Here is a 27,478-nt window from a genome sequence, read left to right on the forward strand (position 1 = left end):
TTACTTTCCAGCAGGAAGGACAGTTCCGGGGAGGGCCCTGCCCACGCCCGGTGCATAAAGGCCCAGCCCAGCCGGCAGCCACCGCCCACCGTCAGCCAGAGCCGTCCGATCCGCGCCACCATGAGAGGCGCCCGCCTCTGCCTACTGCTCGGTGAGACCTTGGGGCTTGCGAGGGGCCGGCGGAGTGTGTGTGTGTGTGTGTGTGTGTGTGTGTGTGTGTGTGTGTGTGTGTGTGTGTGTGTGTGTGGCGGGGGGAGGGGGGGAAGAAACACTGGCGGGACGGGATCAAGCGGGGCAAGGACAGGCAAAGCCTGTGCACGTCTGCCCTCCAGAAGGCTCTTATGGGAGCTGGGCCCTAATGGACTTGAAGGCTGCCAGTTTGGCGGGTAAGAGAGAGAAACTGAGGCACAGGGACACATTAAAGGGGGTGACTGAGCCGGCATGGTGTCTGTTATACAGCATTCCGGAGGCTGGTTCAGGAGGGTGCAGTTTCAGGTCAGCCTTGTCGATACAGAAAACCCTGTCTCAAAAAACAAAAGAAAGAGAAGTGCAGGCTAGGAGCTGAAGAAATAGTGCAGAGGTTAAGTGCATTTAGAGAGGGCCTGGTTGGGTTCCAGCACCCACATGGTGGCTCACAAGAGTCTGCAACTCTAGTTTCAGCGGATACAACACCCTCTTGTGCTTCCACAGGCACCAGACGTATGTAGTGCACAAACATACATGCAGGCAAAACACACATACAAAATAAAAAGAAAGAAAAGGAAGAAAGGAAGGAAGCAAGAAGGAAGAAAGCAAATAAGCAAGCAAGAAAGAAGGAAGGAAGGAAGGAAAGGTTGGATAGAGCAAACTGCCCGTCACCCATACAGACGCTCTTAATGTGAAGCACAGCCTTTTGGAGATGCCAGGTTCAATGAGGGTGGGAACCCCCCTACCTGCTGTCTATCCTGAACACCGCAGAGACCCTCCTGGGGACCTGCCTGGGACTGAGCCACTGGCTGAAGGGAGGTTACCAGACTGTGGTTTGAACTTGGTTTTTGTTGTGAGTTCTCTGGTCTTTCCCACCCCACCCTGGGCGCCTCCAACCGTTATCTGACTGCTAAGTTACCTAAGTAACTTGACAACAAACAGTGAAGAAATGGAACTTGGGGCGCAAGCTGGGGTTACCCAACCACAGTGACTGGCCTGTGTGTCAGTGGCAGGCGACAGGTGGCAGGCAGCTCAGTGGCCTGTGGGCTCTGGAGCCAGGGACTAGAGTCCCAGGAGGGCACAGTTGGTAGAAGACAGCTGCAGAGGCCTGCATGGCTGTCACTGGGCTGCACTGGCTGTCACAGTGACCTTGGGCTCCGGTTTCCTCCTCTGTAACATAGAACAAGACCAGCTGCATTTTACAGAATTGTTTCAAGGGCAAGACTTTGTACATAAACGTTCTAGTTCACAGTTTGAATTAACTAAACATATGAGTGTCATGTCTGTGTCTGCAATCAGAGTACCCTGGTAGTAGAGGCAAGAGAATCAGAAGTTCAAGGTCATTCTCTGCTGCATACTGAGTTGAGGCCACATGAGACCTTGTCTCAAAAACAACCTACCAACCTAGCTAGTCTCAGGTCTTTAATCCCAGCACTTGAGAAGCAGAGGCAGGCGGCCTCTGTGACCCGGTAAGTCGGAGGCCAGCCTGGTGTACATAGCAAGTTGGCCCCCAACCTCCCCCCAAGAGACAGACAGAGACAGAGACTCACACATACTAACTTAAGTGGACATGGTTTTTATCAATTATTGTTTTTCTGGGTGAGATGCATGTGGGGATCTCCGGCAGGAAGCAGAAAGGCTGCCCTACCCCCACTTCTGGAGTCCCTAAGCAAGAGTCCCATGGCTGCAGTCTGAGCTGGGAATTGGAACCAGATGTGTCTGGGAGCAAAAGAAAACAGCTCTGCTCCTGTTTGATCAACTTCCAAGTCTCCAGATGTAGGCGGCTAGGCCAGTGTTTCAAGATGGTGGGGTGAAGGGACAGGGAGCCCACCATAGCTTAGGTGACTCAGTTGCTCTGGTCTGCCTACCCTTCCCTGGCCTGGTTTGAGCACTCATCATTTTCCAAGCTCCAAACTTCAGTTTCTCTTTGTGTAGATTGGACATAACTCTAGCTCCTACCTCCTAATGTGGTTTTGGGTCTTCCTGTATTGTTTTTTGTTTTTGTTTCTGAAACCAGGTTTTATGATAGCTAAGGATGACATTGAACTTCTGATCCTCCTGCTTCCATCCCTGGGTGCTGAGATTACAGACTTCTGAAACAGGGTCTAGAGTATTTTTGGTTTTGTGTTTTATTTTTCTTTGTTTTTTGGTTTTGTTTTTTTGAGACAGGGTTTGGCACTGTAGTTATGTAGCCCTGACTGGTTTTGAATTTATAACAATCCCCCTGCTTCCGTTTTGTTGTTGTTGTCTTTACTGTGTAGCCTTGGCTGGCCTGTAACCACCTAGGTAGATCAGGCTGGCTTCTATCAGAGTGCCACCTGCCTCTGCCCCACCAGTGTCAGGACTAAAAGTGGACATTGCCATGGCTGGCCGTGGTTCTGAGTCTTAAAGACTGGAAAGGTAGCTCAGTGTTTAAGCACACTGCTGTTCTTTCAGAGGAGGGAGGTTCAGCTCCCAGCAGCCTCACAGTGGCCCCAGTTCCAGGGGATCCAATGCCCTCTTTTGACCTCCCTAGGCACCAAGAAATATGCATGTAGACAAAACATCCATACATCTAAAACCATCAATAATCTATTTTTAAGTTACTCGAGGGCTGGGAAGAGGGTTGTCAGTGAAATGATTAGGTTGCAGTGACACACACTTTAGATCCTCGCTTTCCGTCTCTGGGGCTTGCCGGCCAGCCTAGCCTGCTTGATGAGCCCAGGTTCACTGAGACCCTGTTTCGTAAACGAAGGTTGAAGGCACCAAGGTGGTTCACATGGAAAAGACACATACTGTACTACTAGACTTTATGAACTGTGAATTGCCCTGGGGCACATCCTGAAAGGAAGGTCATTTTGTGATCTGTCCCACAAAGAGGAACTGGGTTCTGATGGGGGTGGCAGGGAGAAGTCCAGCTCTATGGCCCAAGAGGAGAAAGAAAGAGGAATTCTGACTTGAGGGGGACAGCCCAGCCTCTGGTCGCCCTAGCTATGAGGGGGTGAGTTTCACACAGAGCCCTCCACTGGCCTGAGGGGAACCCAGCCAAAGACTGAGCTTTCAGGGGAACCTCTGAGATACAATGACTCTGCCCTACCAACTCTGCTCATAGTGGCTGGCCCCTGCAGCCCCCTGAGAACCTGGCATACAGCCCAGTGGTGGGTGAGTCATCCAGGAAGTGACTCACCATCTCCCCCACCAGCCCTTCACCCTAGGGCTCCCTCCAGGACTCCTGTTGTTGGGATTGTTTTCTTGGTGCCTTATTTCCCAGACTGGGAGCAACTCTGTCCCCTAAATTCTCCCAGACTCCCTGCTTCTGAGACACCATCCCTTCCCACTGCCCCTGTTCTTTTTCTCTTCTGTACTGAGCCAGGGCTTCTCACCCACAGGGCCAGCACCCTCACACAGCCTCCACCCAGTGCCCAAGCTCTATAGCCCAGGTTGGGGACTTTCATTACTCTTGCGCCAGCACCCCAGGTAGTCGGCCCTTGGTTTCCATTCTTTGTCTCTTGCTTTAGTTTGTGTCTATGTGTTTATGAGTGCTTTGCTTGCATATATGTGTGTGCACCACATGCATATCTAGTGTCCTTGGAGATCAGAAGAGGCTACCGAAGTGTCTGGATGGAGTTACAGATGGTTGTGAGCCACCATGTGGATTGAATTCTGGGTCCACTGGTCCACTGGAAGAGCAGCTCTTGACTGCTCTTGACCCCAGCTGGCAGTCTTTTTGTTTCTGTTTTTTAATTCATTTTTAGTTTTTGTGTGGGTGGGTATCACATGACATGATACCCATTTAGAGGTCAGTCCTCTTCTTCCATCCTGTGGGTCTCCTCCCCACTCCTTTTTGGTCCTGTGGATGGAACCCAGGGCCTCAGGGCCTTGTTTCAGTCAGGTTCCCACTATGCTCAGTGCTGCCCTTGAACTTTGTGCAGCTTTTTTTTTTTTAAAGATTTATTTTATTTATATATATGAATCTGCATGCCAGAAGGCATGCATCAGATCACATTATAGATGGTTGTGAGCCACCATGTGGTTGCTGGGAATTGAACTCATGACCTCTGGAAGAGCAGCCAGTGAGTGCTCTTAACCGCTGAGCCACCTCTCCAACCCCTTGTGTATCTTTTACCTGAGGAGCCTTAGGCCTCAGCCTCAAGTCACTGGATTACAAGCCTTGCCTGGCACCTCCTGTGCTGCTTCCACTCTTTCCTGCTTCTCATTCCCTCTCCGTCATTCATTTTCTCCCTGCCCCTCTGCTCTCTTGGATGTCGGTCTCTAGTGAGTGCTCCGCCACTTCAGGCTTCCATTCCTGGCTTGGGTGGGATGCCGCCAGCAACAGCAAGGCAGCAGGGCTGTGTTCAGCAGCCACCACCCTCCACTGCAGCCACTTCCTGCTACATGTCACCACCGGGTCATGTGGGTGACAGCGGGTAGGGGTGTGTGGTGTTGGAGTGTCAGAGCTTGCTTGGGACCTGGAAGACGTAGCCCAAGCTTTCATTCTTTTCAAAAAAATGATAAGGGTCTGGCCTGGTGGCACAGGCATGTCTGATTTCCTCAGGACGCAGGAGGATTTCAAGTTCAGACCCAGCCAGAACAATTTAGGAATAAAAGAAAAATAGGGTTTGAGAGTGAGGCTCAGTGGTAGAGCACTTGCCTAACATGAAAATGCATTGGATGCCACCCCAGCATTTTGAGAGAAAAAAAGAGAAAGAGAGAAAACAACAACAACAACAACAACAACAAAACCCTGATAGAAACCAAACTAAGAGTAAGAGTAAGCGTAAAAGACAATGTTAAGCTGGGGGCATGGTGGCACCTCACCTTTAATACCAGCACTCAGAAGGCAGAGGCAGGTGCACTGAGTTCAAGGCCAACTTGATCTACATAGTGAGTTCCAGGGCAGCCAGAGCTATGCAAAGAAACTCTGTCTCAAAAACAAAACAACAAAAAGGACAGTGTTAAACACTTAGCCATGTAGAGTTTGTCCCACAAAAGGAAGCCATTGTTACCTCCATCTGCACAGAAAGGGAAACTGAGGGAGAGAGTGAGGAAGCAATACCCAACATCTGCTGGGGCCTGCAGGTCCCTTTGTCCACCTCTTGGGCCTGGAGAGCCAGAGCCCAGCTTCCTGTGTCCAAACCCCGCTGGTCCCCAGGTCCTGGACTGGCCCGCAGCCCACCATGGGTACTCATCTTCTGACTGTGGGTGCCTAAGCCACAAGAGGCAACCCTTGAGTTGTGTGTTTTGTTTTTCTCTCTGGTTTGTTTTTGAGACAGAACCTCACTGTGTAACTTAGGCTAATCTCAAACTCATATCTGGAACTCTGCATCTGGCTTTTTGTTTGTGATGTTGTTTTGTGTGTGTGTGTGTGTGTGTGTGTGTGTGTGTGTTTAATGTTCTATTTGTTTTAGAGATAGGATTCATGCAGCCTAAGGTTGGTCTTAACCTTGCTCTGTACCTCAAACTTGTGATCCTCCTGCACCCTCTTCCCAAATACTGAGTTTACAGGCATGTACCCTTTACTTGATTCTATACAAGTTTGTTGTTTGCTTGTTTCTTTTTTCATCTATTTATTTATACATATTGTGTTTGTCTGCATGTATGATACCAGAATTGGGTATTAGATCCCTTTACAGATGGTTGTGAGCTGCCATGCCGGTACTGGGATTTAAACTTCTGACCTCTGAAGTGCATCCAGTGTTCTTAACCGCTGAACCATCTCCCCAGCCCTGGCTGGTTGGGTGGTTTTGTTTATTTGTTTGTTTTGTTTCTATTCTTTTCTTTTTGAGACAGGGTCTCAGTATGTAGCCCAGGGTTGGCTTTGAGCTCCTAATCCTGCTGCCTCAGCATCCTGAGTGACAGAATTATAAGCAAGTGTCATTAGACCCAGCTGCTGGGTCTGTCTTTGAATATTACCTACAGAACCTCTACCTGGGCAGGGTCAGCTCCCAGTGCCCACAGATGCACAACTTTGGCTTCCTGCTCCTGCTCTGGGTTCCACCTGATCGTCCTTTGTTTTGTTGCAGTGGTGGGCACCTTACTGAGTCTGTCAAGAGCCAGAAGTCAGATGGATACGGGTGAGTCTATTGGACAGGAGGGCTCCCCTGCCAGAGCTGGGGAGAAAACCCCACTGCCAACAACAGAGCCTTGGGAGGAGATGGGCAGCTGCTGGGGAAGTCTAGGGCCCTTCTTCCACCTTTCTAAAATTCTGTTCTAGGTGGCACTTCCCTCTACTAGGCCTCCTTTACTTTCTTACTGAAGTATCTGTCCCACAGGCTGTGCCCAATGGTGCCCTCCCAATTCAGAATGTATCAATAGTGAAAGCTGTCGCTGCAAGGCAGGCTTCACGTCACCTGAGACACCTGTCATCGAAGAGCCCTCAGTGAGCTGTGAAGGTACAGAGGCTTGGGGCATGGGCCTATCGAGAAGAGGACAAGGTGTGGTCTAGAGCCAGGGGTTTCAGCCTTCATCAAAGACAGAACAAGAAAGCAAGGTGGGGAGGCAAGAAGTGAACAAGCAGGGCTTCCTGAGAGAGGGGCCTGGGTGCCAGGGGTCTGTGCCTGGACTTGGCTTTAGGACTGGAAATGGGAAAGCTGACCTTCCATCCACTCCCACATTGGTATTGTCCAAAGCCAGGGGCTCCATCTAGAGGACTGAGAGGAGCAGAGCTGACCAATCAGTCTTCAGGAATAGCTTGCTCAAGTTCTAGCACAGCCTTATGAGGACAGCCCATAATTTCTCCCAAAAGATAGTAACTCATTGGCAGTTCATGTATTGGTAGTCAGGAAGGGATGGGGTCTCCTTGAGAGAACTTTCAGCTGTGGGAGGTGACCCCTGTTGTGTTGTAGATATCAACGAATGTGTACAGGTCAACTGTGGATCATATGCCGAGTGTGAGAACACAGAGGGGAGCTACTTCTGCATCTGCAACCCAGGATATAAGCTTCTTTCTGGAGCAGAACGTTTCACTAACAATAGCGAGAACACATGTCAAGGTAAGAGCCTGCTGAGGCCTCACCTGCCCTATGGTGTAGCTACAAGGCAGGGCTCTGATGTTGGTTCTGCCCCTGTGGTTTGCTCTGGGTCACGTTTCACATCCTCAAGCATAGAGCTACAGGGAGGAGTGGGGATTCAGGACACCCTAGCCCAACCCCATCCTGACACCTGTGTGGACTCAGAAAGCCCTGTTTCGTTGGGCATTGTGGCATACATCTATAATCCAACACTCTGGAGTTCGAGGCTAGAATACGAATCAAGTAATGCAGATGTCGAGCTCCGGGACAGCCAGAACTATGTAAAAAGACACTTTCTCAAAACAACAAAAATAGTCTGCTGGTGGTCGTGCACACCTTTCATCCCAGCATTTTGGAGGCAGAGGCAGGAAGATCTCTTTGAGTTTGAGGCCAGATTGCTCCACAGAGTGAGTTCCAGAACAGCCAGGGCTATTCAGAAAAACCCTGTATTGAAAAATAATAAGTAACAAATTCTCCAGGCTTCTCTCCCCAGTTTCTTCTGTCTGTCCCTAATAAAGTGGTTTGCTCTGTATTTATTAAATAGCACAGAAAACACAGCATGGGAAAGGAATTAGGGATTCTCTACAGAAATCTTAACAGAATTTTATGAGGGAAAAATTACTTACTCAGAACAGCAAAAAGAATGGCAAAACAGACATCACCAGCTTCTATCCACATATTGTTTGCAGCATTACAGTGGATATTCGTTGGATAACATTGTTTCCAACCTGTTAGTTGTTTTCAGCAAATGATTACCACACATGTACTCCTACACACAAAGGCACACATGTACATTATTCTGGGTCAGGAGCCTGGAAGAGTACATAGTTTAGGATTAAAACTATGCATTTAGCTTAGGTTGTAAAGCTGATTACATGGGAAATCTAAGGCTCAGTATGGTTGGTTACACTGTTCTATTTTTTAAAAAGATTTATTTATTATTTATGCAGATTTCTACCTGTATGTGTGCCTGCATTCCAGAAGGCACTAGATCTTATTATAGATGGTTATGCCACCATGTGGTTGCTGGAAATTGAATTCAGGACTTTTGGAGGAAGAGCCAGTGCTCTTAACCTCTGAGCCGTCTCTCTAGACCCGTTACACTGTTCTCTTAAAGACAGGTTAAACTAAACAGTCTGAGTGCACAGTAGGACAGCAGGTTAAGTGATCTCAAGGCAGATTATTAGCTTGATGGCAAGATCTGGAAAGAGTTTGTTCTCTTTGTATGCAAGAGACATTTTCAAAGCTAGAAGTGAGGCACACGCCTTTAACCCAGCACTGCCTCGGCATACAGAGCTCTGTTGAGACCAGCCTCATCTACATAGCGAGTTCCAGGACAGCAGAACTATGTAATGAGACCCTGTCTCAAAGCGAGAGACTGATTTTCTGAAAAATGTATCATTATATGAGGTGACACAGGAGTCTCCATGGACTGTAAGGAAGGAGACAGGAAGCTTCCACTTAGAAAAGAACTCATTCACGGTTCTTCTCTGCATCCTGCATCTCCTTCATCCTGCATTGCTTGGAAGACACGCCCACCTGGATTCCACTCACAGGATGGCAGGATTCCTTGGGCCATATCCTCTGCTCCTTCTCTACTACTTGGTTCTGGAAGTTAAGAACCTCCTTCTCCACATCTGCATCTCATTTTCATAAGCCACCATCCTTCTGCTCATCTGCATCTCATTTGCATAAGCTCCCATCCCTCTGCTCATCTGCATCTCATTTGCATAAGCCAAAGGGTTGGCATTCAGAGTACTCTGTCTCGACCACAAGCACGTTCCACTGCAGCAACTGCCCTTTTCCCAGCATCAGTGGACACTGGGATGACACCTGTCCCCTCCCGGATCCACACAGTTACTCCTGCACCTGGAAGTCTCCCTGAGCAGCCGACTACAGTGCACCCACGGACACTGCCTGGAGACTCGGGAGAAAGGACACCCAAGGGTAGGTCACATCCCCTGCCATTGCTTCTGCTGGAAGACAATACTTGGTGCCTAGACTCCCTTTTTGATCAGCATTATTCATTGCTCTACCAGTCACCATTGTGACTATCCCCAGCAATTCTGGCTCCTTGAACACAGCATGGAATGGCATGCCCAGATTGGGCAAGATAATATCAACACCCTCGAGACACACACACACACACACTTCAGAGAGCTGAAGGCAAGCACAGTGCAATAGAAGGGGTCATGAAAGACCGTTGCTCCAGAACCTAGCGTCACCTGATGACATCAGCCTGCAGCTGCCAGGCCAGCCAATTCAGTACAAGAAGAAATGGGGCTACACTCCACACATTCCCAGGTCTGCGGCCATGCCGGAAGGACATAGCTCTACCTCTGTGATCTTGAAGGGCTGGCTTCAGGGGAGTGTATGTTCCTACCCTCTGTAACTTCAGCCAGGCGATGCTGGGCTGTACATCAGCTTGTCACCCCACAGGCTGTGTGCCACTGTGGCCACCCTAGTGTTATCCTCCTTGCCCTGCCCCTCCTGTAGAGTTTCTTTCCAGAGGGAGTGTGGCTCAGGAACAAGTGTCAGTCCTTCCAGAGCAGAGGTCTGGGGACCTAGTGTGAGTGTGGCATCATGGTCCTAACGGTCCTGGAATTCCCTGTGGGTCCCTGCCAGGGAATAGTACCTTCTACGAATGGGGCAGGGGCTGCCATGGGGACTAGAGAGTCCCTCCTGCACTGACTCCTAGGAGTCATGTGGCCTCTGGCCCAAATCTTCAGGCTGGGGTACTGATAGCTGCCACACTCATTGCTGGCAGTTAGGGAACCCTCTACTACTTCCTTCCATGTCTGGACAAGAAAGTCCCACTTCCCACAGACATATTCATATGATATATATATATCTATATCATATATCATATTCATATGATGCCTTCATATGAATACGAAGAGAGTCTTCCCAGGAGAAGACTGAAATGCTCCAGATGCTTCTGTGCATGAAGCCTGGCCAATCCTGAGCCTGAGGCTTCAGCTTCAAGCCCACAGTCCCTCTGCTTCTTCTCCTGAGGTAGATGAGGATCAGAACCCTAGAGCCTATAGGAACACAGCATTTGCACCAATACCAAGAGCAGCTATGCATGCAGGTGTGAACCTGACCTCAAGCCCAGGCTGAGACCCACACACACGTGGAAAAGCCCCCAGAAGAAGCTACAAGACTGGACAGGAGCAGGAAGGAAGTAAAGGCAGATCTGCACTGAAGAGGGAGAAGATTTGCAGGGTTCCATGAGCTCCCAGAACTATGAAAACTGCCCTGAGGATTCAGCTCCCGGCACCATGTTTCTTCCACAGGAGAATGAGGCCCCAGGGTGCTCTGAGGCTAGAGTTCTGCGGAACGCCCAGACCTCAGCTCCTTCTCAGCTGTGAGAACAGTATCACATCCTGTTCTGAAAAGGATTAGAAAGCAACAAGAGGCCTTGGTCGAGAAGTCCAATGCCATAACTCTATCTCCTTCTTGGTTTTACTGCCTAGAAACTGGGTTCCCTGGTCTGGTTCTGTCCTGCAGAGGCCACCATAAGGGGCTCTACAGGTAAAGCTGCAGATCACCAGGTAGCAACTGAATTTGGGTCAGTAAGAAGATAGGGAACAGGGAACAGTGCCCGGCGGTGGGAGTGGGGCAGGGATGACCCTTTGGTTTTGTTCCCAGATGTGAATGAATGTACTTCCGGGCAAAACCTCTGCCACCAATCCACCCATTGCATCAACAAGTTGGGCAACTATTCTTGCATCTGTCGCCACGGCTGGAAACCTGTTCTTGGATCCCCCAATGGCCCAATCGACACCAAGTGCGAAGGTCTGGAAGCAACCTTTTTAAGGACCCACAATTACAACAGCTAATGTCATGATTAAAAAATTAGCTAAGTGCAGTGACATATACCTTTAACCCCAGTGCTTGGAAGGCAAGCAGATCTCTGAGTTCTAGGACGGTCTGATCTATATAGTGAGATCCAGGGCCATTTATATATATATGTGCCTTGAGTGTATACATATGTGCACCTCATAGGTGCAGGTGCCCAAGGAAACCAGAGGAGGGTGTCAGGTTGCCTGGAACTGGAGTAACAGGTGGTTGTGAGCCACTTGATGTGGGTGCTGGGAACTGAACCCAAAGGTTAGCTCTCTTCATCCTCATATTTAATCAAAGGAATAAAAGGAGGCTCTCTGTTTGGTCAGGCATTTATCTCCTGTGGCTGAACTTGAAAAGCTGTGGGGTCCAGGAAAGGAGCTGGAATACCCAAAGGAATCCCTGGGAGACCCCAGGTGGCCTTCAGTCACTAAAAAGTCCATCGTTCATATTTTCAGATGCACATTTACACGCCTTAGACCTCTGCACATTCCCTACCCATCACATACCACTCACCAGGGCCACCAAAGATCAGTACCACAGGCCAGAGACTGTGGCAATATCAAGGAAGGGACTGGGGCCAGACAGGAAAGGCTCTAACCCCTCTTTGTGTCCCCAGATGTGGATGAGTGCAGCTCTGGGCAGCATCAGTGCCACCACTCCACCATTTGCATCAATACTCTGGGCTCTTATAAGTGCCGCTGTCGCCCAGGTTGGAAGCCACTTTCTAAGCACGCCAATAGGCCAAGGGACACCAAGTGCCAAGGTACCTGACCTAGCCACCAAGCACCTCCATGCCCTGACAGTGCACTCTGAGATTACTGAACCATAGTCCTGTCCCCACAGAAGCAGACTTTCCTACCTGGACACTGCTGCCCACAGTCCATAGCCAGGTTAGTAGCCAGTGGGAACCAGGAGGTTGGGCCCCTTCACACAGTCTGCCGTCCCCTTCAGCTGTGCTCCTGCTCACCCATGACCCACCATTTCCCTTTTAGAGTCTCTCTCGCTTTTCTGTTGAAGTTCAGAATCTGCTTAGAGACTTCCAACCAGCCACAGTCACCTACACCATCCAGGTGAGGGGGATACTCTGGGGACCCCAGTGCAGCGGGGAGCAAGCCACAGGCTTCAGAATGGACTGACAGCATTTTATCCACCCAAGCGGTACTTCTGATTTGGGGCACATGAGTCTGACATGTGCAGTCATGTGTGTGGCTATGACACAAGGGTTATAGGCAATGACTGGAGCAGTTAAGACGAGTTAAGCTGAGTGTGGTGACCTGTGATGCTTAGAACCTGAAGAAGGATCTCCAGTTCCTAAGATACATGGCAAGACCCTATCCAAACAAACAAACAGGCTGGGATGGCACAGTTCATAGAATGCTTAACAAATACCCCAGGGTTGATTCCCAGCAGTGACTAAACAAGCTGTGTGGCATATGGCACGCCTGTAACCCCAGCAGGTAGAGGCAGGAGTATCAGCAGCTTAAGGTCATGAACAAGTAATTTCAAGATTATAGGGCTGGGGGTGTGACTCAGCAGAGCCTTGTGCCTGCTGGTGCCCGTGTGCTGTTGTGATGTGCAAGTGTGCAGGGCTATAAACCTCATCCTGTTTTCTGACTACTGTAGAAGTCTTACTCTACCCTCCAGCTGCTCCCAAGCAACCCACGTGGCTCTCCAGTGTCTGCGGTGGGAAGCGTGGGAAGCCAGTCAATTCTGTTAAAAGCCTCAACAGTTCTGTCACTCACCCCAGAAACTCATTGAGGCTGTGGACAAGCTGGTGGAAGCCCCCATGGATATGGACCACCTAGCCCGCCACCGAGTGGCCACCCAGCTGCTCTCCAACCTGGAACAAAGCCTTCGGACATTGGCCCAGTTCTTACCCAAAGGCCCCTTTACCTACACGTCCCCTTCCAACACTGGTAAGCCTTCCTCCTGCTCCAGCCCAGACACCATCTCCTGTCCTTTGTGTCCCCAATCACTGTCCCTGTTTCTTCAGAACTGTCTCTGCTGATAAAGGAGCAAGACAACAAAGATGTTACCACAGTGTACCACAGCCAAGGTTGGATGAAGCTGGACTGGGCTGTGACAAGTGGAGCCAAAAGCTCAGAAAATGGTAGGGGTCCAGAGGGGCAGCTTCTAGGGAAGCCAGGATGAGGTCTGGGCTGTAGGGCAGGTAGACAGCAGCCCACCGGGAGGATCTTGACAGATTCGGGTGGGATGTTGTCACTGGGAGGATGGAGACAGAAGAGAAGAGGCAAGCCTGCATGTCTGCCCCCAGGCTACTCCATGGCAGGCGTCCTGTCCAGTCCAAACATGCAGAAGCTGCTGGCCGATGCCCCCGTGAGCCTGGACACGAGGTGGGATACACTGGAGGAACATTATGGAAGCCCAGTTCTAAATGTTACATTTACACTCCATTCGAATATCAGTTCCATCTTTCTGACCAACACGGACACTGAGAAGCTTGCCTCAAATGTCACGTTCAGATACTCGTATTTGGTGAGTCCTTGAAGGGAGGAGGGGAAGGCATGCTCTGCTGCTCACTCGCTAACCAGTCAAGGTGGCCCCTCTTGACCCACACAGTAGGAGAGAACCCATTCCCAAACGTTGCCCCGACTCCTTCCCTCCAACACCCACATGAACTAAATAAATGTAATAACAAAATACGTCAAAATTAAAGCTGGGTATGGTGACACATGCCTTTATTTCTAGCACTTTGGGAGGGTCCCTGTGAGCTCGAAGCCTGCTTGGTCTACAGAGAAAGTTTCAGGATAGAGCTCCATAGAGAGACCCTGTCTCAAAAAATAAAATAAAACCTGAGGTGGGTCTTGTGGCATAGGTGTTTTACTCAGCTTCTGGGAGGCAGGAAATTCAAGGTTCAAGGCCTGCCTGAACTAGAGTGAAGGTCAGCCTGAACAACTTGGCAAGACTTTGTCTTCTAACTCAGTGGTACAGTAGTTGGTTAGCATCCAGAAAGGCCCTGGGTTCAGCCCCACTGCTGGATTGGATGAATGAATTAATTAGTAAATGAATGAGTGAATGAACAAATAAATAACTGGCAGGGAAGGCCAGTAGTTGACTCAATGGTAGAATGCTTTCTTGTCATGTTAAGGTCCAGGTTTGATCCTTAGTACCATAAAATGTTTTGTTTTGTTTTGATTTAGTCTGGGCTTGACAAGATGGCTCGGTGGGCAAAGGTGATTTTCACCAAGCCTCAATTTAATTACCAACCTGAGTTGGCTCTCTAAAACCTACCCTGAAGGAGAAAGCTAATTCTCATAAATTATCCTCTGCCTTCCGTATGCATGCTGTAGCATAAGTGCAGCCCTATCAATGTAATTTAAAAAATTATGTGTTCAGGTATTGTGCCTGCATATATGTCTGTATACATGTATGCGTGGTCCCATGGAGGTGAGAAGAAGACATCTGATTCCCTGGAACTGGAATTAGACAGTTGTGAGCCACCATGTGGGTGCTGGGATTTGAACTTGGATCCTCTGGAAGAACAGCCAATACTCTTAACCACTGAGACATCCCTCTAACCTTGGTAACCCCCTCTAGTCCCTGTGTGAGACAAGGTCTCACTAGGTATATCTGGCTGGCCTTGAACTCAGAGATACAACTCTGCTCTGAGTGTTTGGATTAAAGGTGTGTGCCAAATCTAGCTACACACATTTAATTTTCAAAGTAAAAAAAAAAAAATAGTTTAGGCTGGTGATAGAGCTCTGTTGGTAGAATGTTTGTTTAGCATGCATGTATTCAAAGTCTAACGCACTACGTAAACTGTAACCCCAACACTCAGAAGATAAAAGTCAGCGCATCCTCAGCCACATAGTGAGTCTGAGGTAACATGGAATATATAAAACTGTTTACATGTAGTCTGGGGGCCCTCCCCTTATAGTTCATTCAATAAACCTGGGTTTTGTTTTTAAATTACAATCTGTAAGCAGCCATGTCCCACTGGTTCTTTTAGTTTCTTTGGAATTTATTACCTGTTACTGCTTGTGATTCGCCTCAACTTAAGGCAGGGACTAGTGCCCTGTCATCCATATCTGGCTCCCCATGCTATCTGAGCACAGAGTAGCTGTATTACTCATGCAGCCAAAAGCAAGACTCTCTGCTCACCCCAGACCCTGACCCTAAGTGTGCTTCAGACATCCTCACCATCTATCTGTCCGCAGAATGGCTCAATTCCATCACGTAAAGAGCTACTATGTGCCTTCTGGAAAGTCTATGACGATGGGAGTGGGAGCTGGGCCACTGACGGCTGCTCAATGAATGGCACTGGTTTCTGCCACTGCAACCACCTGACCAGCTTCGCCATCCTAATGGCCCATTACCAGGTGCAGGTAAGTGGTAAGCCCTGACCTCATAGGTCAGGGACCTAGGCAGGATCCATGGGCCCCACTCAAGGGTGCACCCCAGTGGTTGTTCAGATAGGTCCCTTTGGATGGTCCCATGCCCTGCTCCTCAGTTCCTCCCCTGGAATCCTCCCTATGACCCAGTAGCCTCTGCCGGAGTCCCTGCACAACTGTGAAGTACTGCTGAAAATGCACCAGTCCAGGTAGATGAGATGGGCCAGTGATGAGAGGTACCTGCAGGTAGCTTCACCCCTCACACAAATACATAAATGTGATTTAAAAATACCCTGCATAGAATATCCCAGAAGTATAGCTTTCTGAGCATGGCTACACTGGGGCACATGGTGAGCTAGAATTAGCCAGGCAGAGTTGGCCCTGTTGTCTATGGCAGGAGTGTGGGGTCTCTGACTTCCCATGGGTACTTCGGGAGGAGGCGTAGGGGGAAGAGCGGTCCTCCGGCAGGGGTGTGAGGGAACCACTCATCCTGAGTTGCCTGTACCTAGGACCCGAGGCTGGTCCTGATCACCAAGGTGGGGCTGTCCATTTCCCTCATCTGCCTGCTGCTGTGTATCCTGACCTTCCTGCTGGTGAAGCCCATCCAGAGTTCTCGGACCATGGTGCACCTGCATCTGTGCATCTGTCTGTTCCTGGGCTCCGCCATATTCCTGGCAGGCATCGAGAATGAAGGGGGTGAGGTATGTTCCTGTCCTGACCTCACTAGAGCGTGGGTTCCAGTCCTAGGAGTTAGGGTGGCCTTCTGTCAGCCCTGGGGCTCCGTGTGGAACCAGGACCTTAAAGAGGCCAGCGGCTAGAGGCATTCCTTAGGCTTGGAAGGCCAATGGTCCTGCCCTGCACTGACAGCCCAAACCTCCCACCCACAGGTGAGCCTGCGCTGCCGCCTGGTGGCGGTGATGTTGCACTACTGCTTCCTGGCAGCCTTCTGCTGGATGGCACTGGAGGGCGTAGAGCTTTACTTCCTTGTGGTGCGAGTGTTCCAGGGCCAAGGCCTGAATACATGGTGTCGCTGCCTGCTTGGCTATGGCGTGCCCCTCCTCATCGTGGCCATCTCAGCAGCTGTCAAAAGGGAGGGCTATGGGCATCCAACATAGTGAGTGTACTGGTGACTGGTGTTGAGGTAAGGCCAAGGCTGGGTGTTGGGACCTGGTGGGCAGGGCCACTGATGGGACATTCTCCTCCCCCAGCTGCTGGCTGGACTACAGGAAGGAGGGCTTTCTCTGGAGTTTTGTGGGACCCATGGCCTTCATCATTTTGGTAAGTGCTCTCTGGGTACTGGAAGCCTAAGAAACAAGACTCCTACCTGCAGCCTTCTACTCTAACCCAAGATCCCTAATACCCTCCCAGTGTAATGCTGCCATTTTCGTGATCACTCTCTGGAAGCTCACAATGAAGTTTTCTGAGATCAATCCAAACATGAAGAAGTTAAGGAAGGCAAGGTGAGAGAGGCACAGCCAGGCTGAGGAGGGCTAGGGTTGAGAAGGTGGAGTTTGAAGGTCTGGAGAACAGGCTGGTAGCTACAACTGCCCACCCCCACAGGGTGCTGACGATCACAGCCATTGCCCAACTTCTCGTGCTCGGTTGTACCTGGGGCTTCGGCCTGTTCCTCTTCAACCCCCACAGCCTATGGCTTTCCTACATCTTTACCCTGCTCAACTGCCTGCAGGGCCTTTTCCTGTATGTCATGCTCTGCCTGCTCAACAAGAAGGTAGGCAGGCCAGAGCTGGCTATGGGAAGGGCCCAGGGTAGAGGGAGAGGAAGGGCCAGCCCTGAGCCCCAAGCCCACTCCTTTCTCCCTCCTAACCTGGCGCTTTGGCTCCTAGGTGAGGGAAGAGTACCATAAGTGGGCCTGCTTGGTTGCTGGGAACAAGTACTCGGAGTTCAACTCTTCCACAACAGGCACTGGCACCAGAGTAAGGGGCTAGCCTGGGGCAGGGCTGGGAGGGCACACCTGGGTGAGCTTTGCTCAAGGGCTCTTTCTTCTGCAGGCTTTCAGGCCCTCTGAATCAGGGATGTGAAGTCAAGTTCCAGCCAGGACAGCAGCACACACTCAGGTCGTCACTCTCCTGCCTTGTGTCCCTTGTGTCTTCCTAGTTTGTTAGAGAAGGGGTGTACACCTGGCAGTAAGCCCTGCAGTGCACTCATCCTGCTTCTGGTTGCCTCTTTGCCCCAACACAGCTGCTGCCTACCCAGAAACAGAAGGCAGCCAGCCCACTGCCCTGGTGGATGAGGCAGGCAGCCCTAGGACAGAAGTGGAAGTCCCTTAATCTGAGCTCTTTGTAACTGTCTTTGGCATGTAAGAGGCCAGGGTGCTGCGTTCAAATTTCTTAACCTAAGACTGATATCATGTCAGCCACTGAGGATCCTGCCTGCTGCTGAGGCGCACGGTACAGAGGCCCAGCTGCCCCACATCCAGGGCAGAAGGGTCCAAAGTTAAAAGGTTATGTTTTATAATTTTTTTTAAACCTGTAAGTCTTTCAATGTTGACACACGAAATTAAATATCATACTGATATAAAAGAGATGGCATGCTTGCTGGTGGAGGGGTCTGCTGGCTTGGACCTCGAGTTCATGAGATAGGCTGACCAAGAGAAAGATGGGACTGGAACCAGGTATTCACAATAAAAGTTTATTCTTACACAGCTACAACACTTGGGAACAATAAAAAGTGACCCATTTGTCATCTAGAAAGAGGAACTCTGAAGCAGCAGGTGGGAAAGAAGGTGGCCATGGTGCCTTGGCTACACATGTGGTTATCGGCTCTGCTCAACTGTAAAGACAAGAGTGAGGTGGTGAGAAGGGGCCTTTGCTCTGGAGCCCAGCTCTTGTGCCCAGAATGGCCCTAGCCACTTACTGTATGTGGAGATGTCTATTTCTTCTGGAAGCTCTGCCACATTCACCTCAAACCGGTCCTGAACGTCATTGAGGATTTTGGCATCATTCTCATCAGACACAAAAGTGACTGCTAGGCCTTTGGTACCAAAGCGACCAGCACGAGCCACCTGCAGAGAAGAGAGGTGGGGTCAGGAGACAGGCACTCTTCAGGATCTGAGGAAAGGTGGGGGCCCTGACCCATCCACCCAGGGAGGAAGCACTCACTCTGTGAAGGTAGGTATCTGAGTCCTCTGGCATGTCATAGTTGAAGACGATGTTGACTCGCTCAATGTCCATGCCTCTGCCAAACAGATTGGTAGCCACCAGGATGCGACGCTGGAAGTCCTTGAACTGCTGGTAGCGGGACAGGCTACAGTGAGAGACAAACAGAGGCATCAAACACGAGTCCTAGGGGCACCTTGGCCTTGGTGGACAGCATGCACTCACCGCTCTTCCTGGGCCATGCCTCGGTGAATAGCTATGGCTGGGAAATTCTGCTCCACTAAGAGCTGGGCCAGGGCCATGCAGCGCTGCACAGACTTGACAAAGATCACCACCTGAAAAAGGAGAATGCAGTCTAGCCCCATAGAGACTCCGCCCACAGCTCAGATCTTGGTGTGGGCAAGTGGAAGCATTACCTGGTTAAACTCTAGCACGTCAAGGAGGTCGAAGAGCTTACGGTTCTTCTCGCTGTCCTTGAGTTTGACGTAATACTGCTGCAGCCCGTGCAGTGTGAGCTTGGTCTCGTCGTCCACAAACACCTCCATGGGCTGTGTGGGAAGGGAAGCAGGAAGAGGCGAGCAGGGCTCACTTCTGGGCGTCTCATGTGCCCGGAACCTTCCAGGGAGCAGCTCCTCTTTATTGATGATTCCCAGAGGGCCTGTTGCACCCAACCTCAGTAAACAATTCTCTCCCAAAAGCCGGATGTAAGCTCTGCTCTGGCTCAGCAGGTGTGGAACACACTCAGCTCCCCATTTGACAGACCAGGGGAAGGAAGGAGGCTGCATCGGCCTCCAAGCATCCTTCAGGCCATGAGAGCAGTGTGGGTGTCGGAGTGGCCCAGGCCCTCAGGGAGGGCCAAAGCTGCTTCGCTGAGGTGTCAGCCATGGTGGGCAGGCGGCCAGCTGGGGCGTCACCCTACTCACATCCTGCATGAACTTCCTGCAGACTGGCCGGATCTCCTTGCTTAGGGTGGCGCTGAACATCATGCACTGCTTCTCATGGGGTGTTAGGCGAAAGATCTCCTGCACGTCCCGGCGCATGTCTAGATAGGATGCCAACACACAGCAAACCTGAGTGTCTTGTCTGACAGAGCAGACCCAAACCAGAGAGGAACCAGCCCTTCCCAACCTGGGCCAGAGAACACTGGCACCATAGCCACGGTGGAGTGGGCCCAGGGGTGTCCCCGCTGTCTGAGGGGCTGGGCTCGGATGGGCGGGCGTGCGGGAGCGCAGGCATGGGAGGAGCCGCGGTCCACTTACTCGCTGCCAGCATGGAGCGGCCCTGCCAGTGCGCCTTGAGCCACGCTTCGGGAAAGGGAGCCTGAGGCAGAGACAGCCACTGGCGTGAGAGCTGCAGCTGCTTCCCAGGACACATGCCCATCTCTCCCAGCCCCTGATGGGTGGCAGAGGCCACTATATTCCTCCACATCCCCTGGGTGTGCTTACATGTCCTAAAGGAATGGCAGCTCATGGGGCCTACAGTCCCATCTAGTTGGGCACAGAGGTAGCACACATTGTCAACATTACAACATTCCCCTAGACTTCTCCCAGGAGCCCAGAGCTCTGGCCACCCATGTGACCCACCATGAGAGCCACTGCCTGCCCCATCAGAACCCCTAGAAAATGACTATGACTCTGAGTGGGGAACTGGCTGGGCAGGCTGGTATGGATGCTCACCCAGCTGTTCCAGCATCTTGTCACATTCATCTAACACAAAATGCTTCACATTCCTCAGGTTGAGGCTCCTGCTCCGTACAAGTGCCAGGATCCGGCCTGGAGTCCCCACCACAACATGGGGACAGTTCTTCTTCAACACATCTTCGTCCTTCTTAATGGAGAGGCCTCCAAAGAACACAGATACCTATGGGGACAGACAGGAAGCTGTTTCCACCCATCTAGGGGCACTTTCCTTAGGGCATAGGTCCTACCCATCCCAAGGGCACCCGACACTGCAGCCTCACTCCCTCAGAACCCAAGGGAGCCTGAAGAGTAAGGGCAAAGCTGAGAGGCTGTTTTGTTGAAGAGGGGTATGTGGGAGCAGCACATGGGGGTGGGGGGGCTAGGCATAGTTTATCAGGCTTTCAAGGAACATAGGGCTGGAGAGATGGCTCAGGTTAAGAGCACTGGCTGCTCTTCCAGAGGTCCTGAGTTCAATTGCCAGCCAGCACATGGTGACTCCCAACCATATATGATGAGATCTGGTGCCCCCTTCTGGCGTGAAGGTGTATACCCAGACAGAACATTGTATACATAATAAATAAAAACAAACAAATAAATCAAGGAACATAAAGTTACCATAAACCAAGTTTGATAAATGCTGCTTGGGCTGAGCTGAGGCCAGCATGGCTTTACACGGGCCCATGGTGCCCAACACAGCACCTGAGGAGGCTTACCTTGACACTGGGCATGTACTTAGAAAAGCGCTCATACTCCTTGCTGATCTGGAAGGCCAGCTCCCTTGTGTGGCACATGACCAGTACTGATACCTGTAGCGTGGGCAAGGAACAGATCTTTCCCATAATCAACACCTACCTATCCCAACCCACATAAGCCACTTAAAATAGTTCCTTCCACATAAGCCACTTGAAGGCCTAAACAACTCTAGTTCTCTTACCCTTGACCTATCCTCAAACTTTTTCGCATGGCTACTAAGGTGTGTCTCCCTTAAGAGGCCAGGAGCAGAGAATGGCAGCATTGACCCTAAATAAAAGGGTTAGTAACCTCAGGCTGCCATGTCTTCTCACCCACCCACAGCCAAGCCCTCCCCTAAATCCTCATGCTCACACCACACCCTGAAAATACAGACACCCACCCAAGACCTCTAACAGGGAGCCACTCTAGCCCACCACAATATGACTTTGTGTTGTTGTTAAATAGGATCTTCCTATGGCCCCAAGCACTCAATCCTGCCTCAGCTTCCCATACTGGATTCAAGCATAACTCCTAAGACCCTAGAATTTATCTATAATGATGGTATTAAAACACCTGCAAAAGAAATCAGCAGTAACAGTAGTGACTGCAGTCAGTATAGTTTCACTTCACAGCTTAAATTCAAAAGCCGACAGACAATATGGAAGCAGTTTCGTGAAATCCAAGGTTGCACTGCCATATGGGACCCCAGCCCAGAGAGGAGCCCACATCTACCTGGCCATTGATGGGCTCGATCTGCTGCAGGGTGGCCAGCACAAACACAGCTGTCTTGCCCATCCCAGACTTGGCCTGGCACAGGACATCCATACCCAGAATGGCCTGGGGAATACACTCATGCTGGACTGAGGAAGAGAAAAATGTATGAATAAGAGAGTGGATAATGCCTCCTTGCACACTCTAGCACAGAAGGTTAGTGGAGTCAGGCTTTAATCATCTGCTTGCATGGGGCTGCTGATATAACAGACTCATGGTGGGGCGTAACCCCTATCCAAGGCACAGGACAAGCTCAGGATGGGTAGGATTAGCTCTTGGAAGAGGGGATGGCTGGGAGTGACAGCAGAGTAGCATACCCTCAGAAGGATGCTCAAAGCCACAGTCAACTATAGCTCTCAGGAGCTCTGGCTTCAGCAGAAAGTCCCGGAAGCCAGAACTGTGGATGGAGACGTAAGATCCTTTGACATCTTTCTTTGGGGGAGCTGGAGTGCTCTCCTGGGGTGCCTGGGGCTCTTCATCTTCATCATAATCCAAAAGCTCATTTTCCACATCCTGCTCTGCCATGGCACTGAGAACACAAGACAGGAAGGTAGAGATGCATCTGAGATGCAGGCAGGAAAACTCAGTTGGCAGAGAAGGCAGGTCAGGAAGGGGGTTGGCAGGAGCAAACCCTGGAAGCAGGCAGAGCTCTGTGGTGTACCTGCACAATATCCCCCACTTGAGCCTACATACAGTTTCCTCATAACCACCCTCCCGGCTGCCACACACCACACACTCCCATCCACTGTTGTCACCCACCTTAAGCATCCTAAGGTCTTCAGTGAAATACCAATTTCATATTACAGCTGGGAATGTGGCTCAGTGATAGAGCACTTCCCTGGACGGCCCTGTCCCCAGCACCACAGATAAAAGGTGATAGTAATCACATGAATTCTTCGCTAGAGCATTCCTGGCCTGCACCTTGCTCACTTCCTCGCAACGAGACCATGGAACCTCCCCCCAAGGATTCCCTGTTCCCAAGTCTCTGCACACACATTTTTTTTTTAAAGACAGGATCTTACTATAAAACAGGATCATGCTGCCTGAAACTTGTTATGTGAAACAGGCTGCCTCAAAAGTCATAGAGGTCTGCTTGCTCCTGCCTCCCAAGTATTGGTATTACAGGTGTATGCCACCTCACTTTTTTTTCTGTTTGTTTTTATACAGTGCTCCACCAACTGAGGAACACCCCTAGTCTTTGTGATGTTTTTGTTTGTTAATATAGTTCCAGCTGGTCCAAAACTTGCCGTGATCCTGCTGCCTTCACCTTCGAGTTACATTACAGGCAGATACCAGTTGCCTAGCTAATGTGTCTTCACTGACATTCTAAGTTTTGGCACCAATAAGGCTTCTCAGACCACCCTCCAAAAACCTCCTGATACCCACATGAAGCAACACCCAGGACCTGGAGTTGTGGCTGCTTTGGTGCTGAGAAAGGAGTGGTGGGCAAAGGAGAACACAGCATTTGCTATGCCCAGCCCAGCCCATCCTCCCCTACTGTTTGTGGTCTACACAGGGGAATCATTAAGAGTACTTATGAAGAACATTCCCATTGGGCCAGGCTAGCAAGAAAGCCAGCCAGCTGAGATGCTAAATGGAATTCACAGGAGAGGAGCTCTCCCCTCCCTTTGTTAATCCTTTATACAGTTCAAGGCTGACAGCAGCCAGCCTTGTCTCTTGTCCTCGCTAGCCTGCTGAAATAGTTCCATCTTCCTGAGGTCAGATGCTGACACACTAGGACCCACTTCCAATGATATGCAACCATTTCTATTTGAGGCCCCCCAATTTTGTCTCCAGTCATAAGCCTCTCCACTCCAGACTAGTTACCAGCTGCCTTCCCATATCCTTAGAAGTTAAACTCAAGAGGCCTACAGCAAAGCTTTTTGTTTCTCCCTAAGGCTTGCATTCCCCATCTCAGACACTCGCAATCCTACCTAGTGAATCTCACTCACCAAATCCAGGCAGGTCTACCTAGCTACTTCTCACGTAGGCTAGCCCCAAGTTGAAGTGGCCTTTTTTGTTGTTGTTGCTGTTTAAAATTGGGACACCTTTACTGAAATACTCACATGCTATACAATTCAGCAATCAAAGTACACAACTCATAAACATGCTGGCATCAGCACAGTAAACTCTGACATACTTCATTTCCTTTCAAAACCAACCAACCTCTGGGTGGGCTACAGATGGCTTATACTATCAGGACATAGGTTTCATTTTAATAAGTTGTCTTCAACTATTCCTCTCATTGGTATAAAAATAAGAATAATTGAGAAATAACTGATTGAGGCTAGTTGACCTGAGTGGTTAAAAGCACATGCTCTTTCAGAAGATCAGGGTTCAATTCCCACCACCCACATGATGGTCCATAACTCCCAGTTCTAAGGAGACCTTACTGTCCTCTCCTGACCTCCACAGGCATAAAGCATGCATTCAGTGAATATAAACGCATTCAGGCAAAACGCTCACATAAAATAGAATGAATCTTAAGAAAAAAAAGGGGGGGGGCAATGGCACATGCTTGTAATCCCAGCACTCAGGGAAGCAAAGGCTCTCAATGAGTTCAAGCACAGCCTGGTCTACAAAGCAAGTCCAGAACAGACAGCAAAGGCTACACAGAGAAACCCTGTCTTGAAAAACTAAAGGGGGGAAAAAAGGCAGCTCTGGGACTGGGGTGTGGTGGCTCAGTACATGACTAGCATGTGAGAAAACCCTGGACTTAATCCCTGGGGTTGAAACCACAAAGTAAAACTACCTCTGTACCCTTTAGTCATCTCCTAACTCCTAGAACCATTAATCTGCTTCTCATCTCTGCAGACTAGCCTTTTCTGGGCATTTTCTATAAATAGGTTCAGACAGTATTACGTGGCCTTTTGCTTCTTGATTCCTTCACTCTGCACATTCTCAATAAAACATGAATAAATGCTTCATTCCTTTTTATAGCCATGTAAGCACATCACATGGTACCACTGGTAACATTTTTCTGTCTAATTTACGCCAACAGCCCTTCTCAGTGTCCACTGATCCCTATAGACTACACAACTCCCACAGCAGGCACAAGGAGCCTACTCCAGCTAAGGCATGCCTGGCTTGTCAATGTGCTGTTCAAAACAGGCCAGGTTTGGACCTAGAGGAATGTCATAGAAGTTGTTGCTTTTGCAGAGTACATGTTTGGCTCTTAGTACCCATACATGGTGATTCACAACTATCTTAACTCTAGGGGATCCAGTGCCTTTTGGCCTCTTTGAGCACCTGGCAATCCATGTGGTACACATATACAAGTGCTGGTAAAATTCTCACACATATTATATCGTTTTTTTTTTTTTTTTTTTTTCAAGACAGGGTTTCTCTGTGTAGCCTTGGCTGTCCTGGAACTCGCGGAGATACTGCCTGCCTCTGCTTCCTGAGTACTGGGAGTGCTGGGATTAAAGTTGTGGACCACCACAACCTACAAAAAAACATCTTTTCAAAATGCCAGGTGGTGGCACATTCTTAATCCTAGCACTCAGAAGACAGAACAGGCAGATTTGGTGTACATGGCCAGGGCTACATTACCGACCTATTTCAACAAAGCAACCACACCCCTTACTACCACAGCTGCTGCTGCCTACACAGGAGCAATGACCTTCCCTCTCCAACACACATTTAGCTACGTGCTTATTCTCTAGAAGTGTACTTCCTTTTAGTATCAACTTAAATGCCCTCTTCTAGGCAGCGAGATGGCGTCTAGAGGAGAACCTTGCAGTCAGCAGTGGTGAGCAACTACAACTGGGGCCTTACAACCACACACTGACCCCAGTCCTGAGAATTTCCACTATTGCAAAGGGACAGGTTCATTTCCCTGTCCATAAAGATTCCTCCAGATCTAGTGAGATAGCCCCATATGTTAAGGGCACAATTCCCCCGAATCCATACAGTGGAGAGAACTGATGAACTGTCCTCTGATCTAAACATACACACCCATATCCATAGTAAAAAATGCTTTAAAAAGTTATCAGTCATTAAAGCTCCAGACCCTGGCAAAGGTCTACATGACTCTAAAGCAGAGATGGCTAGGAGAGGAGAGCTGGCCAGGTCCAGGGCATGTGTACTTAAACTGCTAACTAGACTTAGGGTTGAATGAGTCAGGAAGAATTTGCTCAAGATGGAGTGGAGGATAAGACCAACAGCAGGGAAAACAAGTCACTGGAAGGAATTAGCTGGGGCCTGAGGGGATGGGGGTGTACTGAAGGGAACAGTAAAAAGGTCAGAGCCATTCCTGAGTAGGGAAGAACCAGACATCTCTGGGCTCAAACACCTGAGTGGCCCAGATGGTGTATCTACTTTTATTTGGGACAGGGTCTCATGAGCTATGTAGCTCAGGCCAGCCTTCACTTCCCTATCCTCCTGCCTCCATCTCCTAAAAGCCAAGAGAGTATGTTAAAATTGAAATTTTTAAATGCCCGAGGCAGGGGCAGGCAAGTTCCAGGCCAGCCGGAGCTGCATAGTGAGATCTTGTCTCAACATGAAAATAAATAAATAAATAAATAAATAAATAAAACCTTAATAGTTCAAGACTGGCCGGGACAGATGGCTTAGGAGTGCCTGATGCTCTTTCAGATGACCTGAGTTAGGTTCCTCAGTTCACAACAACCTTCTAACTCCAGGCACAAAATTGCTTCCAGCCTTCATGAGCATCTACACACAAGCACATATTCACCTAAATAAAAAAGTTCAGGGCTGGAGAGATGGCTCAGCGGTTGAGAACACTGATTGCTCTTCCAGAGGACCTGGATTCAATTCACCCACATGGCAGCTCACAACTGTCTGGAAGTCCAGTATCCAACACCCTGACACATACATAAAGACAGGCAAAACACCAATGCACATGAAATAAAATTCAAAAGTTCAAGAGAGTTCTAAGTTCATGAGAACCTATCTTCTGGCTACACGTGACGCCTTTAATACCAGCGCTCCGGAGGCAGATCTCTGAGTTCGAGATCTCTGGTCTACAGAGTTCCAGGGCAGCAGGAACTATGAAGAGAGATCCTGTCTCAAAAAAATGAGATGTGACACACAAAATGTTCCAGGAACGAGTTGGATGCCCCCAAATGCCAAGCCTTGGTTCCATTAGGAGAACGAAACAAGTGAACCCAGAAAATAGCTATCCCAGACCTCCAATTCCAATCGGGCCCAGAGAAGACGAGACCCGACCGGGCTGGACCGGCTCACACCGGGTGAACGATCGCACTCCTGTGGGCCGCCACACCGGCCTTCGGAGTCTGGAGGAGAATCTCCTGAGAGAACTGCAGAACAAGACGAGAGGCGGGTAACTGCAGACTCGGGACGTCTCCCCATTGGAAGCCTGGGTCCTCCCGCCGCGACTCGAAGCCCGGCGCGGAGCCGCCCCCTGCCTCAGTCCCACCATGACATACAGCCGGCCTCGGAGTGAAGCCATGACACCGTCCCCGGAAGCCGACGCACTAACGGCTGGCCCGCCCCTGGCGCATGCTCACGGGAGCCCAACGGCCGCCGGTTCGAGGTGGGTGCCTAACCGCCCCGCCGCCGCGCGCCCACTCCTCCGCTGCACCGCGCCCCGCGGCGTCCCTCAGGGCTAATCCAAAGCCCGCACCGCGGCCCGGACCTCGGCACCCGCCACTCACCTGCCGCCCGATTCTCCTCCGCGAGCTTAGAGAAGAGCCACCCGTCTGGTTGTACGTCGCGCCCTGGGACTCGAGCCGCAGCGCTTCCTGCCTGGCGCCGACTTGGGTCCTGCTCACTGGGCTGTTGGATTATCACTCAACAGCGGAGGAAGTGATGATTGGGTT

The 27,478-nt window shown here is 50.2% G+C and overlaps 2 protein-coding genes across 10 annotated transcripts; one reads left to right on the forward strand and one right to left on the reverse strand.

Annotated features, from left to right (window-relative positions):
* Adgre5 (adhesion G protein-coupled receptor E5) lies at positions 1–20,792 on the forward strand. Of its 7 annotated transcripts, XM_060392382.1 has the most exons (21): positions 1–151; positions 6,189–6,239; positions 6,438–6,557; positions 7,011–7,157; positions 8,985–9,122; positions 10,827–10,973; positions 11,641–11,787; positions 11,868–11,914; positions 12,017–12,094; positions 12,772–12,940; positions 13,018–13,134; positions 13,300–13,520; positions 15,203–15,370; positions 15,886–16,077; positions 16,264–16,490; positions 16,585–16,654; positions 16,745–16,836; positions 16,937–17,105; positions 17,221–17,310; positions 17,386–17,451; positions 20,227–20,792. In XM_060392382.1, the coding sequence occupies exons 1-20, from the start codon at positions 121–123 to the stop codon at positions 17,413–17,415; spliced, it is 2,451 nt and encodes an 816-aa protein (XP_060248365.1). In that variant the 5' UTR covers positions 1–120; the 3' UTR covers positions 17,416–17,451; positions 20,227–20,792. The 7 variants fall into 7 exon arrangements, with proteins under 7 accessions (XP_060248365.1, XP_021487924.1, XP_060248366.1 ...); XM_021632249.2 differs by lacking the exon at positions 20,227–20,792 and having other exon boundaries at positions 17,386–17,916; XM_021632250.2 differs by lacking the exon at positions 20,227–20,792 and having other exon boundaries at positions 2–151; positions 9,033–9,122; positions 17,386–17,916.
* On the reverse strand, positions 18,012–27,478 carry Ddx39a (DExD-box helicase 39A). Of its 3 annotated transcripts, none has more exons than XM_021632255.2 (11): positions 27,314–27,478; positions 21,992–22,203; positions 21,636–21,763; positions 20,885–20,977; positions 20,169–20,352; positions 19,416–19,534; positions 18,909–19,040; positions 18,718–18,827; positions 18,496–18,640; positions 18,251–18,398; positions 18,012–18,166 (listed from the first exon to the last, which is right to left on the reverse strand). In XM_021632255.2, exons 2-11 carry the CDS (start codon positions 22,197–22,199, stop codon positions 18,150–18,152), a joined length of 1,284 nt encoding a protein of 427 aa, XP_021487930.1. In that variant the 5' UTR covers positions 22,200–22,203; positions 27,314–27,478; the 3' UTR covers positions 18,012–18,149. The 3 variants fall into 3 exon arrangements, with proteins under 3 accessions (XP_021487930.1, XP_060248369.1, XP_060248370.1); XM_060392386.1 differs by lacking the exon at positions 27,314–27,478 and adding an exon at positions 26,826–27,118; XM_060392387.1 differs by lacking the exons at positions 20,885–20,977; positions 21,636–21,763; positions 21,992–22,203; positions 27,314–27,478 and adding an exon at positions 19,752–19,812 and having other exon boundaries at positions 20,169–20,306.

This window comes from Meriones unguiculatus, chromosome 10, assembly GCF_030254825.1.
Source record: "Meriones unguiculatus strain TT.TT164.6M chromosome 10, Bangor_MerUng_6.1, whole genome shotgun sequence".
Taxonomy (NCBI): Eukaryota; Metazoa; Chordata; class Mammalia; order Rodentia; family Muridae; genus Meriones; species Meriones unguiculatus.